A 17,191-nucleotide genomic window follows, 5' to 3' on the forward strand; every position below is an offset into this window, starting at 1 on the left:
ATATTCTTAGACACGTGTGCTTGTGCTCATGTGTAAATATTGATTCAAGTTAAGCCATACACCTGGAGATGGGACAGATCTCTGGTAGGAGACACACATTTAAAATTTTCATGGATACTGACACCTGCTCTTCAAAGTGGATATGCTGCTTTAGAACACCACAAATATGTATGCTCCCACTAGCTCCAAACAGCGATATTATCAAATGTTTAGGTTCTTGCCAATCCAATAGGTTAAAAAAACAGTATGTCAAAATATTTAGTTTGTGTTTCTTGTACTACTAGTGAAATTGAGCTCCTTTTGGCCATTTCTATTTTCTGATCTTGAATTGTTTTTCACATCCGTTCATTCATTGGGTTGAATTTTTCTTTTACTGATTTTTAGAAGTTCTTAATACATCCGGAACACTAATCTTTAGTCTGATATATAATGAAAATATTTTTCCTGATTGCCCCACTTGCTCTTTAACTTTGCTTTTGGTGTGTTTTATTGTCGTTTGGAATTCTTTTCCCCCTTAGAGATGTGTTCCTATCATATGTTTTCAAATGAATCAGTATAATGTTGAATATGGCACGGGTGGTTATGTTCCATTTTGGTTCCTGACTTCTCCTTAATTGTGCTTTCCCTTTTTTTCTTGATCAAATTTCCATAGGTTCATCTTTATCATTAGTTTTTTCCAAGAACAGCTTTTCACTTAATAATCAGGTCCTGTCTTATATTTCTTTTCTATGACTTAATATCCACCTAAAAATGATTACTTTCCTTCTACTTTCTTCAGGTTTATTTTGCTTCTCTCTCTCTTCTCACTTTATAAAATGCACCTTAACTTAAATTCATGTTTTAATTTATTCCAAGACCTGAATAATGAAGGGTAAGTAAAACTCTTTGCACTCTTTAGAAGTCAAGAATTTCATTCCTCCCAAGCTTGTCCTTTGCAGTTCCTTATTTGTGTTCAAGGTCACAGAAGCAGGGGTGCTGCTGCATTCATCACTCACCGTCCCCAGATCCTTTTCTCCTTCTTTTCTGTTCTTCTTTTGCAGATCTTTTTTTCTCTTTGCGCCTCTGTCGGAGTGCTGTTTTAGGGTCAGTAATCCAGGCTTGATAAACAAACTGAAGGGAGAAAGCACCATTATTTTCTGGATTTTTAATAAGCTGAATTAAAAGAAAAGGGACCAATACCAAGCTGCCTGACTTTCAGAATTTTTTTTTTCTCTCAACACAAACTAAACTTCCCTTTCACATATCCCTCAATACACTGAGCTGACCTGTGCTATTTCCATTATCATGAAATAAAGTGTGAAAACAGATGTTGTAGGCATATATTTTGTTCGGTATCAGACAATCATGAAATACTTTGGGTCTACAAACCACCATTTCTCCCACATCCCCACATCCCACCACCATTTGTGATACTTAGTTCCTGATTCTATTGCATTATACACGCTAGGAATAAGCTGGAAGCCTGGCTAAGTGTCATTCGTTTTCTCCCGGCACAAATAAACTTTGAGTTAAACCCAAAATATCTTTTGTTCATTTACTTTGGGAAAATACTTTTGCATGTTTGATACTCTCTCTTCTTTTTTCTGTTTTGTTTTGTTTTTCTGCCATGCCACTCAGCTTGCAGGATCTTAGTTCCCCGACCAGGGATCGAACCTGTGTCCCCTGCAGTGGAAGCATGGAGCCCTAACCACTGGACCACCAGGGAATTCCCAATACTCTCTCTTGTGAATAACAGCTATTACCAGTAACTTGAGAAAGGGCTTTGTAGATTGATTAGTATTTGGAGAGGAAAAATAATGTGATATGAAGGTTAAGGGGTTATTCCAGAATGGTACAGAAGGAAAACTGGGGTGCCTCTGGTTGCCTTTTGTCATTTTTGTTCAATAGCTAAAAACAGTTGCATTAATACAGTACAACCAATAACCGTAATAGAGCAATTGTGAACAGCCCGCCCACCAACAGTATCCCAAGTCATGCAGAAGGAACAGAAAGAAAACCCTGATACGCAAAGTCAGCCATCCACAACCTCAAAGCCGAGCAGCATGCTCTGCGTGCACCCACACACACCTGGTCTCAGGGAAGCTGGGTTTTCTATTATGAAGATAAAGTTAAAGGAATGTTTCCTGGGGGTGCTTGAAAACCCAGACACTTTCATTTTATTCTATATTATTTTCAGCTTTCTGAAATCTTTGAAAAACAGAGTGTAAGCAAACCACTGGCATTGTAAAAATAAAGAGGGATTCAACTTTTCCATACATGGAAATGTAAAGGTCATGGGTTACTAAGACAGAACATTTCCTTTTTCTTCACAGGTAGAAATCTGAATCTTATGGGCAATTCACACACATGTAAGATCTGTACAGTTTCTGAATAATAAACCCAGGAGGCAAAAAATTATCCTATTTTATGCCAAAAACGTATTTTGGAAAGTGAGAAGATGAATTGGAATTTGAAGAAGCAACAAAAAAAGGAATTTATGGTCGATGTTTATTGAGCGTGTTAATTGGGAATTCTATTAAGAGTATCTCTGAGGTTTAGGATGTTAACAGGCAAACTTGCTTCGGCAAAATATTGATTTTTTAAAAAATTCTGAACTGCTAAACTCGAGAAATTTTCAGGCTTAACAGATACATATGGTGACATTTCCTTTAAAAAAGTGTTATTATGATACTGGTTTTAGATAATACAAGAATGCCAAAGTAGAAAATAAGAAAGTGATTCAGGATTTGTGAATGTATTAGGTGCACAAGTCTTTTGCTCTGAAGAAAAATGAAGCCTCTGGGAGGGACGGTGGGAAGGAGAGAGCAGGGTGGGTTCAGGACAGAACTGAAGGAGTCTCGTAGAAAGGGCTCGGGCCACTCAGATGTTGCCTTATTGGAAAGGCATTCCTGGTGCTACGTGTGGCCCTTAAATGATTGATCCTGTTGGTGCTTTCTCACTGAGATGAGAGTTTGGATCATGCAAATAAGGGGAAAGGAGGGACGGAGAGACTATTATGACAAGTCCTCATTTGTAGGTAAATGATCTCCATGTCGATGTTTGGAAATACAAATATTTTACAGTTCCAGGAACATCGGACAGAGGATCAGGCCAGCTGTTTCAGGAAAAAGTTGATAATGAAAAAGGAAGAAGAAACATCCCAATTCTTACAGAGTTGAGACACTGAGTTAAGTTTCATTCTGAAACATCTCAATTCTGAAGTCACAGAGGTAACTATCACCCAGTGTCATGGTGTCTCTGGAGAAAAGACACACGCACACTAATCCTAAGCAGAAAAACACATAAAAATGTGCATAAATGAGGTCTGGCTTCTCCAACTGCTGCTGCCACTAGCCCAACTTCATCTCAGACTCTACCCTAAGTGATTTCACCATAGATGTTAGGGAAATGGGATTCCTTTGACTGAAAACTTCTTATGCAAAATACATTTAATTTTTGAAACAGGAGAGAACTTTATGGAAGTGTAGATCTTTAACTGAAATTGGTTGTTTTCTAAAATGTTCTTTAATTCAGTTGTGATCCAGACCTTTCTTTTTGTTGCCAGTAACAATTTTTTTTTTTTTACGGTAAGATGGGGGATAATCACATTGTAGTCTTTCATATAAATTCTTAAATATGAATGGAGAGACTCATAGTGCCGTCATAAAAGGGGGGAGGAAAAGAAACCCAGGGACGTGGCAGCAGGGAATATTAAACTAAAAGTCAGAATCCTGGCATTTTAAAAAGGGAGGGAGCCCAGAGGTCTAGACCCTGCTACTCAAGGCAAACCAGCATTTACACTTCACCTGGGAGCTTGAGAAAAACATAGAATTTCAGGTCCCACTGGACCTGCTGAATCTAAATAACCTGCACTTAAATAAGACCCCCAGGTGAAAGGTGAGAAGCAAAGGTCTCCCTCGCTATCCAAACCCGGGAGGAACATTGTATTAGTTCAAGTGCTTACTCCAGATTAAGGCAGGAGAAATGGCTTTCTATAAAGTACAAGAATAGCGATTCATTATTTACGATTTCCAGTAACTTAGTGACCACAGCATAGGTAGCTGGATACTTTCTGTTGTTTCCTGGGTGAATCAACAAATAACTGTAACAGTTTATTCAGCAGCATCCCTAACGACATGGAGTGTGGAGGCCGCATGGACCATCCACGGCAGCTCAGCCCAGTGAAGAGAGATGCTGAACGCAGGGCAGAAGATGCCAGAAGAGTCCAATTTAGGAAGATGGAGGCTTAAAAGGGAGTCAAAAAGGAGATGGAGCAAAATGAGTCTTTTATTACTGATTCTTAATTTTACCAGCTTTCTGAGAAAAATGATCATACTCTGACACATCATATCTGATGCATGCAACCAGATGTGACCTTTTAACACAAGATGTGACTTAGGCGAAACTACGAGAAGGGCAGAAATTAGATCTGTATCTGCATTTTCTCTTTCTATTTTTTTAATCGGCTCTGATGTCCACCGAAAAACACATGATAAGAAATTTGTCTTCTCAGAACAGTTTTTGGAAAAGTTTGCCTGATATTTTAAATTCTTCTAATTCCTTCATCATACGATGTATAGAACAGGGAAAACACAGATGTGGAGCAACGGGATCTGCTCGTCTAAAGGTCTACAGAGCGGAGGGCCACACACCACACATCAGTAAAACATCAAATACCTTTGCAGCTCTGATTAAATACTGAAGAATAGTTTTGGGAAGTTTAATGACAGACTTTGGCAAGGCTAAAATGGCTGACGCAAACTTCCCAATAGCTCTCTACAAAGAAGGACAAAGCAAGAGTAATTAGTAGAAAAAAACCAAAAACTGATCACTTAATATATGACATCGGTATGAGTTGTCTCTATAATTACATCGACTAGGTTAAGGCGTGCTCATCACTGAATGTGGAATAAAATGTACCCTGCTTGTAGGTTAGGAATAAAGAAAATAGCCTATCGTTCATGTAATCTGTAAAAATGGTGAAGATGGTCATGTTCTCTCCTCTGCTGCATGATGAGTGATGGTTAGAAGAAAACTCGTTGGAATAAAAATAAACAAGTCAAGTCATTAGTATTCGATAAGCCAGCTACACACATGCACACAGACACTGTCATCAAGAAACACACACAGGAGGCAACGGGGCTGGTGACAAAGCATCAGAGCAAGGTGTCCTGGTGAATAATTTAGTTCTTCAATTTCATTGGGAAGACAGGGGTGGAGGTAACCTGCCAGCTTGGGAAGACCTGGCCAACAAGCTGACAATGGCCTTCTCATGGACACATCATGAGCCAGGATGGACATCCTTCTGTGTGCCTTGTAGTCTAACAAATGGGAAAGAAAGTCCTATATGCGCTCCTTTGTAACAGAAATCTATACCAAGTTTTCATCCCATAGGTAACTCTACTGACAAGCCCACAACTTTAACAAGCACTATACATTCACTGGATACACGATACTAGGCTGGTGATTCATATCACCGAGAACGATACAGCAGGCTCTGAAAAAGAAAGGCAGTTAAGCTGAGAACGTCAAAACTGGGCTGGAGGTTTCCATGATTTTAATACATTCTAAAATCTTTAGCAATACAAATGGAACTGATTTGCAAAATTTGAAGTAACACTGAAATGACCGTTTGTTTTCACAACAAAGCAGGGATTTTATTTTCATGGTCAGCTATTTCACCTATGGAACTAGAAGTCCACTCAAACAATCCAAAGCAAGGCCAGCAAAAGAAAGTTCACCCAAGGAAGCCTTATTTTTGTTTAGAGCATCAGATTTTTTTTTTTTTTGATGCAAAAGAACGAAGCCCTGGCTGGACCAGTGCTCTTGCAGCAACTCTTGCAGTAATGATGGCAACGCTGACAGCACGCAGCAGGACGGGACACACTATTTCAGATGTAAATCAGAAGCTTCTGGAAGCTACAACATATGAACACAGCAGAAGAAATCTAGGTCTGCAATCAAGGTCTGTCAAAAAGAAAAACTCTTCAACTAGCAAAGACCGTGATTCCCTCATCCCCGTAATTACCTGGAAAGCTGACCTTCGTGGAGGCTCTTCATCTTCCTTTTTTAATTCTTCCTCTTCCTCCTCTTCACTGTCCGTTTCAAACAAATAGTAATCTCCACTCCTGACCACTAAGCAGAACAAAATATTTACTTATTCCTTGGAAGAGATATGAGATAACTGGGGGCGTATGAATGAAATGCCCCCAAAGACACACAAATTGTCCTTCAAAGGACCACAGCAAGAGACGTTGGTGGGGTGGAGGAAACAGGAGATGAGGAGGTGCTATGTGGTCTGCAGAGCACCAGGCCTTGTCCAGGCCTCCAAGGAGACCTGGCCGCTGCTGCATTCATCTGGCGTTTTCTTCCTTTTTCATAACAAATTTTACACAGATGCACCAGATCAACTCTGCAGCAACTGCTTTTGTTACCAAGATGGCCAAAGGACTGAAAACTATTATCGTGTCACAATTCAGCACTTTGGGGCCTTTAGGCAAGGCCAAAGTGAAGCAGAGGCTTTGGTGTTGTCTGAATGGGTCCAAACTGCTGTAGCAAAGCTAATCAGGATGATTCAGGACCAAGAATCAGTGTCACCTGCCTTCTCCTTCACTTCATATTATGCAGATACGGGGCCGTAACACAGATGGCAAGACATTTGAAAGAGTTTTTAAAAAAATCACACATTGTCATGAGGAGCAAATGGGCAGGTAACATCAAAAACAGAGCACCACCACCACACTCTGGCTGTTCCTACACCTAGGATGGGACAGATGGAGGCCCAGCAGACATGGTCCACACAGTTTAGCGCTGTGAGGCTTCTGGTCAACCAGGAGCCCTCAGTCACTTACTGAATTTCGAGGAGAACTGTACCGACCATAAGACCCAAAGCACAAACAGTGTGGATCGTCCTTGGCTTGCCTGACACTGTCCCTACCAGGACATATGGCTATCTTAAGCACGGGAGCAGAGAGAGCTGAAATGTTCAGAGAGTTAAAGAAGTTTGAGAATGGAATCTTTATCAATTTGATCATTACTTTATCAGAGAAAAGAGACCCAGCATGTGCATTTCTGATGCTACAAGAACTGTACCATCATTGCAGGAAAACATATTCATATTTTCAAGTTATATTTGTGTTTTCAAATGCTGAGGTGTCTTTTGGATGACATCATGTGATGTCTTTATTTATCCTTTGGACTTATCTGTTGTAAGGTAATGGGGAACCTTGGCTTGTTGAAAATTAGTTGCTTGAATATCACTAAACACGACAGTGGATAATTTTGCCCAGATTTCAGACAAATCTGAAGCCTCCATCATGAAGATGCAGTGTGAATGAATTGGGCCTTATATCCTTGAACAGAAGCACTGTAATTTGTTATTTTTATTTTGAAGAAAGAACCAGGCCCAGAGGACTGGGCCTAAGCCTGAGGAAATAAACGCAATTCAAAATAAGGTAAGAATAAGCAAGAACAAACCAAAGTCACAGCATTCTGTTGGACAGTGAGGGCGACCATGAAAGTAACACTTCAGATAAGCTCAGAGATTTGAGGGAAAGTCACATGGACTTGACGTCACGTGGTCATTTGGTAAAAACCGAGATTTCCAATATTGAACATTTTACCCTCATTATAGGCTCTAAAATCAACAATAGCTTCAATTGTATTCAATCATACCTTCAATAACTTTTTTTCATGTGGATACTGAGTCCAAACATTTTTCATCACAAACAGTCATAACACTGATTTTTATTATTTGAAAAATGTTGCCAATTTGTATGTGACAAGTACAATTAACACATCAAAAAAAGAAGTATTTTAAAAGTCTCCAATTCCTTTATAAATTGTTATTGAAATAAAACTAGGAAACAGAGAATATTTTCTGAAGTTCTATCTGCTAATAATAAGTAGAGAAGCTCTTATAAATACGTTTCTGGGTTCTCATAGTTATCCTGCCCCAGCCTGGGTCCATATATGTACCATGAATGCTGATGCTGACGGCTGAGTGTGAAAATGACTTTTAAAATCCCACCACTTGTATCCCAAAGGAACTTGGCCCTTTATTTCAGATATTTGACAATAAAGTGACGCTTGGCACTGACTTAGGCTGTACAGAATTGGCACGGAGACCCACTACACGAGGATGGAAGGTATCATTGAACAGCAATGATGCAATGGTTTGTGTGCACATAGATATGGAACTGAGAGGGTGTCCCCTGCAGACCATGTTAAGCATCTCAGATGCTTACCGATAATATGAACAATGTAACAGCATTATTACGTCGTCAATGGGTTTACACAAGGGCACTCCAAAGACACTTATTCTTACACTTGGCACCTCTAAGGAATATTTAAAAGCCCAATGACTCAAGAGATCAGAAAAAGGGCTTTCAATAAAGTGCTTCCAGGAAAGTTCTGGAAATCGTCACAGTCTACAAAATAAACCTCATGTCAATTCCTTTCCTTTCCTCACCAGCTTGTAAAAAGGAATATGTTTTGTAGAAAAATTTTAACGCCACAGTCAGACTCTGATTCCAAACTATGAGTGGCACACATCCCAGCATTATTGCACTGGAAGTCTTGTAACAGGCACAGGTAGTGTAATACCAGCCTTCAAGAACTTGATATAATGAGGGTGAAATGAATCAGAAAATCTAAAGTCAATAACCTTCAGAAGAAGTTCTTTCAAGGATAACCAACTCATAAGGTGATGATCAAAGACCATATCCAATTCCTTCCAAAATGCAATGTTTACATGAGCAAAGGAAAGAACCACAATGATTGCAGTGGGAATGTACCCCCCGGATGAAAGGACAAAACATCAGTATGACACCATTTTGAAATGGATAGGTCTCTCTAAACTAGCAAAGGGTCCTTTAAAACAGAAAGATCGGCACAGTTCACTTGTGACTTGATAGAAATCGGCACACAGCATCTGCACTACGAGATTGTTAGCATGACTGACACACCAGGGGACCATAAGAGTCACATGGAATTTCAACTTGAATCTTTGTCTTTTGACTTGAGCAGCAAATAAAATGAAACTCTTTAGAACTCATGGATTTTTTTTATACCATAATGCTAAAATTCAATTTTTGGGATTACATTTGATTACATCCAGGTATCCTGAGCAAATTTTGAATATCACTTCCTCAAACTGGCTTGCTGATTTTAGGAAATTATTTCTTGGGTGAAAGGCCAATACCAGACCTAAATGACAGTAAGAATTAGGTGAGGGAAAGGATTCTGATCTATGTGATTTTCTAGTGATTCTGAATATCACCCTGTTGATGTTACGGACCTTGGTGATATTACTTGTATGATTACATTAGCTACAGTAAGCGAGACACAATATAAGACGCAAAAGCCTGAAGACATTATGAGTAATTTGCAAGATAATTAATAATTTTTCAATATTCTAACAAATTCAAGGAGGGCCAGATTGAAATGGATCATTCCATTAGAATACCATCGCCAATAGTGAGTGCTGTGTCCTTTGCTAAGCAGAGCAGATAAAGTCACTGAGTTCCACGATTCCTCATCCATTTTTTTTTTTCTCGTGATCAGCAGGGGAAATGCTCCAATTCTGTGTGGCTATGAAGCTCTGCTTTTCCAAAACCATCTTCTGACTTTGCTCTGAATTGGTCCTGGCTGAGCTGCGGGTGCCTCTGAGGCCGGCCACATGTTGGGCATTGAATTTAGAGTGTAGTTTTAGAGCTGTTTTGAAACTGGGAAGGAGGCAGGGTGAGAAAGTAAATGTGTTTTAAGGTGTCCTCATCTTTATGTTTAATAAATTGCCCAGAAATTTTACATGCAAGTGGAATCAAAGCTCTGGGAATGGGGCGGGGTGGGGGGGGGGAAGGGCGTTGGTGCTCGTTGGCATTCACGCCAAGTGCCTTACAAAGAGGGTCATGGACACTCCGAATATAGCGGTTCTCCTTAAAGCAGAGTCCCAGGAAGAGCTGAAACTCATTTTTAAGAAGGGTTTTCAGCCATGAAACAAATACATCTCAGCAGAACTCTGGACCTCAGAATTGGATAACACAGTAATCAATCCCTCTTCCCTTTTTGAGCCCGTAAGTGGTACTTGGGAGCACGTAAGCCACAGGGTAATCAGCTGATTGCTCTGGACGATTCCGTCTGTCGGGCTCAGAGACCCACAGGGATCACATTTCCTACCCTCTGACCCCCTATCAAGTCACAAGCGTCAAACCATGCATGGAACACACAGGTCATGGGGACGCCTGAATTCTGGTCAAGGATATAAGGGTTAGAATCGATGAAATTGTAAGAGGATCAAGAAAACCTACTGGAAGCATGATCAACCCAAGGCCGCCACCACTGCTTTTTTTTGCCCTTGGCTTTCTGTTTGTCTGCTTCTCCTAAAATAAAATATGTCCAAATATTAATTCTTAGAAAGTGAGAAAACAAACTTTGAAAACCACGCTTTAACAACTCAATTGTCAAAATCTAGACAAGTTGCAAAAGTACATCATAAGTCAGGAAAAGAGACTCTACTGAATCTGAAAAGTTTACATGGATCAACAGCCGATTTCACAAGGTAAATATTCAGTCTTCTATTAACATAATGCTAAATATTCAGTCTTCTATTAACATAATGCCGCATTTTCACTTTCTCTCTAGTAATTGAGGGCATGTAAAGAAATATAATAATGAAGGGATTATCTGTCAAAAATGCATCTCACAGTAAATTTTCCATGGAATTAACAGAAAAGAAGCATCACCCAGATATTATAGAACAATTCAGTGGCAAATAATTTGTTAAAACGCATAATTCCAATAACCAGAAATTTCTCTTGTGATCATTTTAATGCATGGTTGGAAAAATATAAACTTACTGTTGATAAATAGATATTATGCGCTGGCAGAATACCATGCATTGTTTCTCTAGTCCCTTCAAACAGAAAATCACCTTCAAACATCTTTAAAAAGAACTTTTAAACTTAATTGGATATAACAAATCTAAAATTAGATATAATAAATATGTATTTCATCTTAAGTTTCATTGGAACACATCATAATTGAATGATATTTTAACTACTATTATTCAGAGACCTACATATTTAATTTCTGTATAAAATTTATAGAAATCAAAGGCAACAGTAGACTGCATATCTTAAATATCTTCCCTAAAGGAACAAATGAAGCAAACTCATCCTATTTTCTTCAGAATCACACGTCCGTGAAACAGAAGCTAGGTTATATTAAAGTCATCTTGCTGAACAGGGGAATACTTGTAAAGTCATAGACTCATTAAATATGTACTTTATGAAACAAACAAAGGCATCCCACTCACAATGGGAACATAAAACTTGCTGAGTTAAAAAGATACATTGATAAAACTGGCAGAATGAAAAGTAACATTATTTCACAGCCCTACCCAATATCATACTTTTACTCAACATCAAGGTACTCGGGCTAAGAAGGAAATGTTTCAACATACTTTCATCATCCTCTTCAGAGAGTTTTTGGATGTCCTGGCCTTCCCCCGACTCCTGGGTCAAGCTCAGCATCCTCTCCTTACCCTTTTTGTATTTCTGTTGCCTGGCCTTGATGCGATCCATCCTGTACAACAAAACAGCAGCAGCAATGCCAAGAACACACCCATAGTTACCTATACCCTTTTATGCAAACAGCTAAAATCATGGACAAAGTGGTCAACATTTGGGACTTATGGATGGTTACTTATTAGCAACACGTGTCTCCTTGGGTTTTTTTGTACCCATGTTATTTTGCACTACACAGATGCTAGCTCAATCATATGATCAATAGTAATTATGCTAAATACTTTAAGTCCACTTATACCTCGTACCAAAGCCATTCTGAACACAGCACATTATGAAATATAAATCCTTTATTCTCCCAGGTTTTGCATTCTTATCTTTTTAGATACTAACTGTCTGCCTCACATAGTTGTTGTGAAGGTCAGGTGAAAAGATGTATGGGTGTGAGAACTGTTTTGTAAATAGCAAGTTGCTCCTCCAATGTTCTCGAGTATTTTATCAGACCCTACGACTCTTCTCCATGTCAAATCTAATCTCTTATTGGATCTGGAAAAATGCTGAATTGCAGCTTTTTGTCTGTTTATTCAGGAAGTCTATTCAGAAACTGCAATGCTGAGCTTTTTCTCCCACATCTGCCCTCGTGAAAGGTTTCATTTCTTTTTTTTTTTTTTTTGAAAGGTTTCATTTCTTAATTTAGTTTCTTAAAATTCTGAATGTATTGCCCAAGTTTTTAAACTGACTTAAGTGACATTTCTGCTTTGGGCAGCTTAAATAATATTTTCAGTTTATCTTTTGCAATGATCACTGCCTTCGTTCTTTTTTATTCTGACCTCTCATTTGAGAGGATGCATTCTTAAACAAACGGAAAAATCCAGTGACATGAATTATAGTAACACGTCTCACTTATGGGAAATTCGGAACACATTCTACATGTGGGTTCAAATTTGTTATTTCTCTAGACCTGATTTAGATAGCTAGAAACAACAATAGTAATAGTTATACCATACTGTATTTTCATCATATATAGTTTTACATAACTCGTATCTTTGATTGTGAAAATAACCATGCCATGGGATAGTGTAATTTTTACTGGCAAATATTTTTGCACAGGGAAAGAAGCTGGGAAATGAGGTCAGGATGGAATGAAGTAGTCCTAGCAAACTCAGGGAATTTTCCTGGTGGGCTGACAGAGTATCTCCATTTTCTTAGAGAAAATGGCTAGGTTTTGAATTCTATGGCCATCAGCTGTTAAACTTGGCCCCAAACATGTGAGGCACTAGCAATCCTCAGAGGTTCCACTTACTGCTAGAAATTTCACTCTAAGAAAATAATTATTTTCAGTGGGCTAATTAAAAAAATAAAGAAAGAATTCTCAGATCTCCTGGGTGGAGTCAGTCCATTACTTGAGTTCTCCAGAATGGTGTGGTGGGAAAGGAGGCCTTGAACTGGATACAGGGAAATTCGGGGTGTATTTCTAGTGCTGTCTCTGGTTAGTTGTGGATTTTAAGTCATCTATTATATGGGTCATCGGTTTCTTCCCAAACAGACTGGATTACATTATGTCTAAAGATCCTTCCAAAGTAAGAACTCTGTATTTGTTCACTTAACCCACAGATACGATGGACTTCAAGTGAGTATTACTGGGAACGACCCGTTCTCATTCATTCACTGTTTAATCTTTACCAATACTCAGGTAGAACTGTGAGTCCTAATTTAAAAATGGAGACTGGAATTCAGAGAATTCGACAGACCTGCCCAGGGCTCCAGAGTAAGCATCTGAACTAGGACCTGACATTGGTCTTGCCCATGGCGGCCCCCTTCCCCCCACCCCGATGCTCTCCTCCTTTGGACCATTTCCATTTCAGTCAACACCCAGAGCAAACACCTGGGCAGTTGTGAAAGTTACCACAAATGGATTCCTCAGGGCTTGGGGCTCCCTGGGAGCTGAGAGCTGGCAGAATGGGACCAGGCAAACCCCAAATAAAAGGAAAGCATCCTTACTGCCTCTTCAGCTGGTCCATTGACTTTTTCTCTTCCTCAATTCTTGCCTTTACAGCCTTTACAATCGTGGCCTGGAAAAGTTCAGCCCCCCTAAAACAAAGTCAGAAACATGGAATAAATGAGCATTTTTATCGGTGTTACCCACCTTCCCCTGACAACAGTTACTAAGGGCTAGAAAACATTTCTTTGGGGGCAGCTGCCTGGCTGGGAGTGGGAGCCCCTTCCCTGTGGATGGACATGCACCGCCTCCTGCCTCCCCTGGGGGGAGGGGCTGCTCACAGCCCTGCGGACAAGAGAAAAGAAAACGGTGTGTGTTTTCTGAGACTGTCAAGGCCTCTGCAAGCCTCTTCAAGTCTGTCCCCCTGACCTGCCCTCATTATGGTCGTCCCATGAGGGGACCTTTAAGGAGGGGTGAGTTCAGGTTCGTTTTCTACTCAGTAAGCAGGAAAGGGCGTGGAGCAAGCTGGGGCTTCGTGAGGGGAAATGCAATGGGATGGGCCATCCAGCCCCCTCCCTTTGATTCTCCTCCTCCTGTCCTTCCATTCCCTTCTGTTCCTTCTCGCTTTTCAAGCCACTTCCAGGTCCCCTAGAGCTCATCAACTTCTCAGTATCCTCAGCTCTGTCCCATTGGGGTCCATCCCATCAACCTGGCAAATCCCAAGTCTGCGGGAGCCCATTGCGATGCCGGTCCTGTGCTGCCTGATGACGGGGCGTCAGCGGTGCAAGAATGCAGGGCTGGGCAAAGGATCTGGCGAACCGCCCCCTCCCCCATGGCCCGGAAATTCTGCTTTTCTACAGCGGCTGTTTCAAGCTCCTTACACTTTCCTCAAACTAGAATTCTGTCAAGGGCTTTTCACTCCTGGCAGACGACCCAGCTGCTTGCTTTCCAGAGAGAACAAAGACACGAGGCAATGATTCTCAGCCTCCTGCCACCCACCCCAGATGCCCTTTCCTGCGGTGACGTGGAGGAGGTGACAGCCCACGCCAATGGCCAGTGCCTCCCCATCCGCAGCCTGAGGGGCCCTGGCCTTCCCTCTTGGCCCCTCTTCCTGCATCTCGACCTTCCCATCCCCACCGCATCCTGCCCACAGGCATGCAAACATGCTCAGGTCTGCTCATCTTAGAAAAAGAACCATGCACACCCCACGGGTTTCTACGCACGGCCTTGTATCACTGTCCCTGCAGTCAGATATCCTGCAGGCACCGTACCCAAGCCGTCACCTCAACCTAAACTTGTTGCTGTTTGGCTCTGACCCCACCTGTCGAGGTCACTGATTTCAGCGTTCAGCCTTGTCTCTGTGTATCTCGTCTACTGAACTTCCGCTCTAAAGCGGCCGTCCTCGGGCCCACGCTCTCCTACTGGCTCAGACTCCCCACCCATCTCTGAGGTGTGACTGCTCCCCAGGGTCCTTGTCTCACCTCCACATTCTCTCCGGGCAGCTCCAATCACTCCACTGCCCCAACACCGTCTGCATATCGATGACCCTCAAGTCTCCTCACATCTCCAGACCTGTCCACTCAGCTGCCCGAGGGCTTCCTGACGGGCTGCATGTGTTTCACAAGCTTACGAGACTCACAGCTCCACAATCGGAGCCCATCTCCGCTCCCGGCTGAGAGCTCCTCAGACCCTCTACCTTTGGGGTTGCCCCCCCCCACCTGCTGAGGCCAGAATCCTGGGCACAGCACCCTCCTCTCTTCCCTTCCCATCACCACCTCCCTGCCAACCAATCGATTACCAGCTGTGCCAGTTTCACCTCTGAACTATCTTAATTTATCCCTTCCTGGTCCCGGCCATCATCTCCATCCTGGATCATCAGAGCAGCCACCTAACTGGCCCCTTCGCCTATGGTCCTGCTTAGACCCCATCTGTCCTGCAGCCCACAAGCAGAGTGGGCTTCTGAAAAGCAAGTGCAGCCACTTCTAAAGTCATAAACGTGGTTCTAAGGCCCCTGATAATCTGAACTTGCCGCAGCTTATTTCTCTCCACTTACTGTCTTCATCTTCACCTGTCTGTGTGTCAGGCACTCCGACCCCCCAGTAACCTCCCTCGGCTGCCTCCCTCCTGCACCTTCCTCCTCTCACTCCTGCTCATCCCTCAGGCTGTAGCTTGGAATGGAGGCTGCCTTGGTCCTGCCCCGTGGCTGGTTGCACACCTGCCTACAATCCCCAGGTGTCCGGATGCCTCCTGCATCACGTGCGTTCCCACCACCTGCCGCGGCTTGTGGACGGGTCCATCTCCCTGCCCGTCTGCAGGCTCTAGGAGGGCACACACGGCAAGCATCCACTTCCTCGTAACAGAGCAGCCGGCAACCGAGTGAATGAATGAATGTCTAGTCTTTGGAAGTTGCATTGTGAGTTCAGTGCTTATTAAGACATGGCTTTTTTTTTTGACAAGCATGAGCTATACTCTGACCAAAGCCACCAGTTTCTATAACAGGAAGAATATGCTTTGTGAATAATTGCAACAACTTTGAGAAAAAGATGCTGGCTTACTATTATGTCCTGAGAGTCTAAGGACCAAATTTTAGGGGAAGGTGAGAAAGACGCATTTGCTAGCAAAAGGACCAGCTGCTACATACAAGTAAATAAGGTTACTACTGGGATGAGACATTGTGTTCTGCTCTGCAAATGATGTCCTGGGTGTTAGGAAAACAACTGTAATGGTAAATTACTGTCCCTAAATGAAGTCAGCGTCCATCTACATGGTGAGGGCTGAGGGTGCAGCAAGCCTCCTCGGATTAAATGTAGGTGCCCGAAGGGTAAGCTGGGACGAAGTGAGAGAGAGGCATGGACATATATACACTACCAAATGTAAAACAGCTAGCTAGTGGGAAGCAGCCGCATAGCACAGGGAGATCAGCTCAGTACTTTGTGACCACCTAGAGGGGTGGGATGGGGGCGGTGAGAGGGAGACGCAAGAGGGAGGAGATATGGGGATATATGTATATGTATAGCTGATTCACTTTATTATACAGCAGAAACTAACACACCATTGTGAAGCAATTATACTCCAATAAAGATGTTAGAAAAAAAATGTAGGTGCCCAACTGGGTTCTCATCCTATTTGGCTCCAAGTTAGTTAACAAAGGCTGGGAATTCTCAGCCTTTAAATGGACCTTTGAAATACACATTTTGCTTCTCCTGGCAGGAGAAGAAATAGGCTCTGGGAACACTGGTGGTATAGAAAGAGAATCAGAATGATCAATACTGGCAATTGATATGATACATGCTAGCATTTATAAGGTCGTTTAGCACCATGGGTCCCATGGGATCGAGGCAGGGCCAGGGTCTGAGAGACAGGCTTGCTCTTGGGGATCATGCAGCTGCCCTTTGACCCCCATCTCAATGGCATCCTCTTTAGTACCTAGTTCTCTTCCCAGTCTTTTCCCTAAACCTATACGATCGGGGGCAGAAAATGGAAAAAGGGGGAATCTAAGGAGAAAGTAATAATCAAACAGTGCCACTGGCCCAGAGAAGAAAAATATCAGGTTGTTGGGGAAAAAGAGCCTGAAAGGAAGGGGATAAGGAAAGACAAATAGGAAGGGTTTAGGGTGAGGCTGGAGTAACACGTTCCTCTGTCTACGGTCTGAAAAATCGCAGATGATTATGTTTTTCTCTGTCTTCAGGAGTTTCTTCTTAAAAACGAGGTGGCGGCGGGGGGTGGGGGTGGGGGTGGGGGGAGACGGACT

The 17,191-nt window shown here is 42.0% G+C and overlaps 1 protein-coding gene across 1 annotated transcript in view; it reads right to left on the reverse strand.

The window, feature by feature from the left end:
- PIEZO2 (piezo type mechanosensitive ion channel component 2) overlaps positions 1-17,191 on the reverse strand; it is a 339,105-nt gene that overhangs the window by 44,786 nt on the left and 277,128 nt on the right. The window contains exons 29-33 of the mRNA XM_057526094.1: positions 13,503-13,592; positions 11,441-11,562; positions 10,287-10,358; positions 6,008-6,114; positions 996-1,110 (exon numbers count right to left, since the gene is read on the reverse strand). Coding sequence (XP_057382077.1) covers positions 996-1,110; positions 6,008-6,114; positions 10,287-10,358; positions 11,441-11,562; positions 13,503-13,592 — 506 coding nt within the window. The remainder of the gene's footprint in view (positions 1-995; positions 1,111-6,007; positions 6,115-10,286; positions 10,359-11,440; positions 11,563-13,502; positions 13,593-17,191) is intronic.

This window comes from Balaenoptera acutorostrata, chromosome 13, assembly GCF_949987535.1.
Source record: "Balaenoptera acutorostrata chromosome 13, mBalAcu1.1, whole genome shotgun sequence".
NCBI lineage: Eukaryota > Metazoa > Chordata > Mammalia > Artiodactyla > Balaenopteridae > Balaenoptera > Balaenoptera acutorostrata.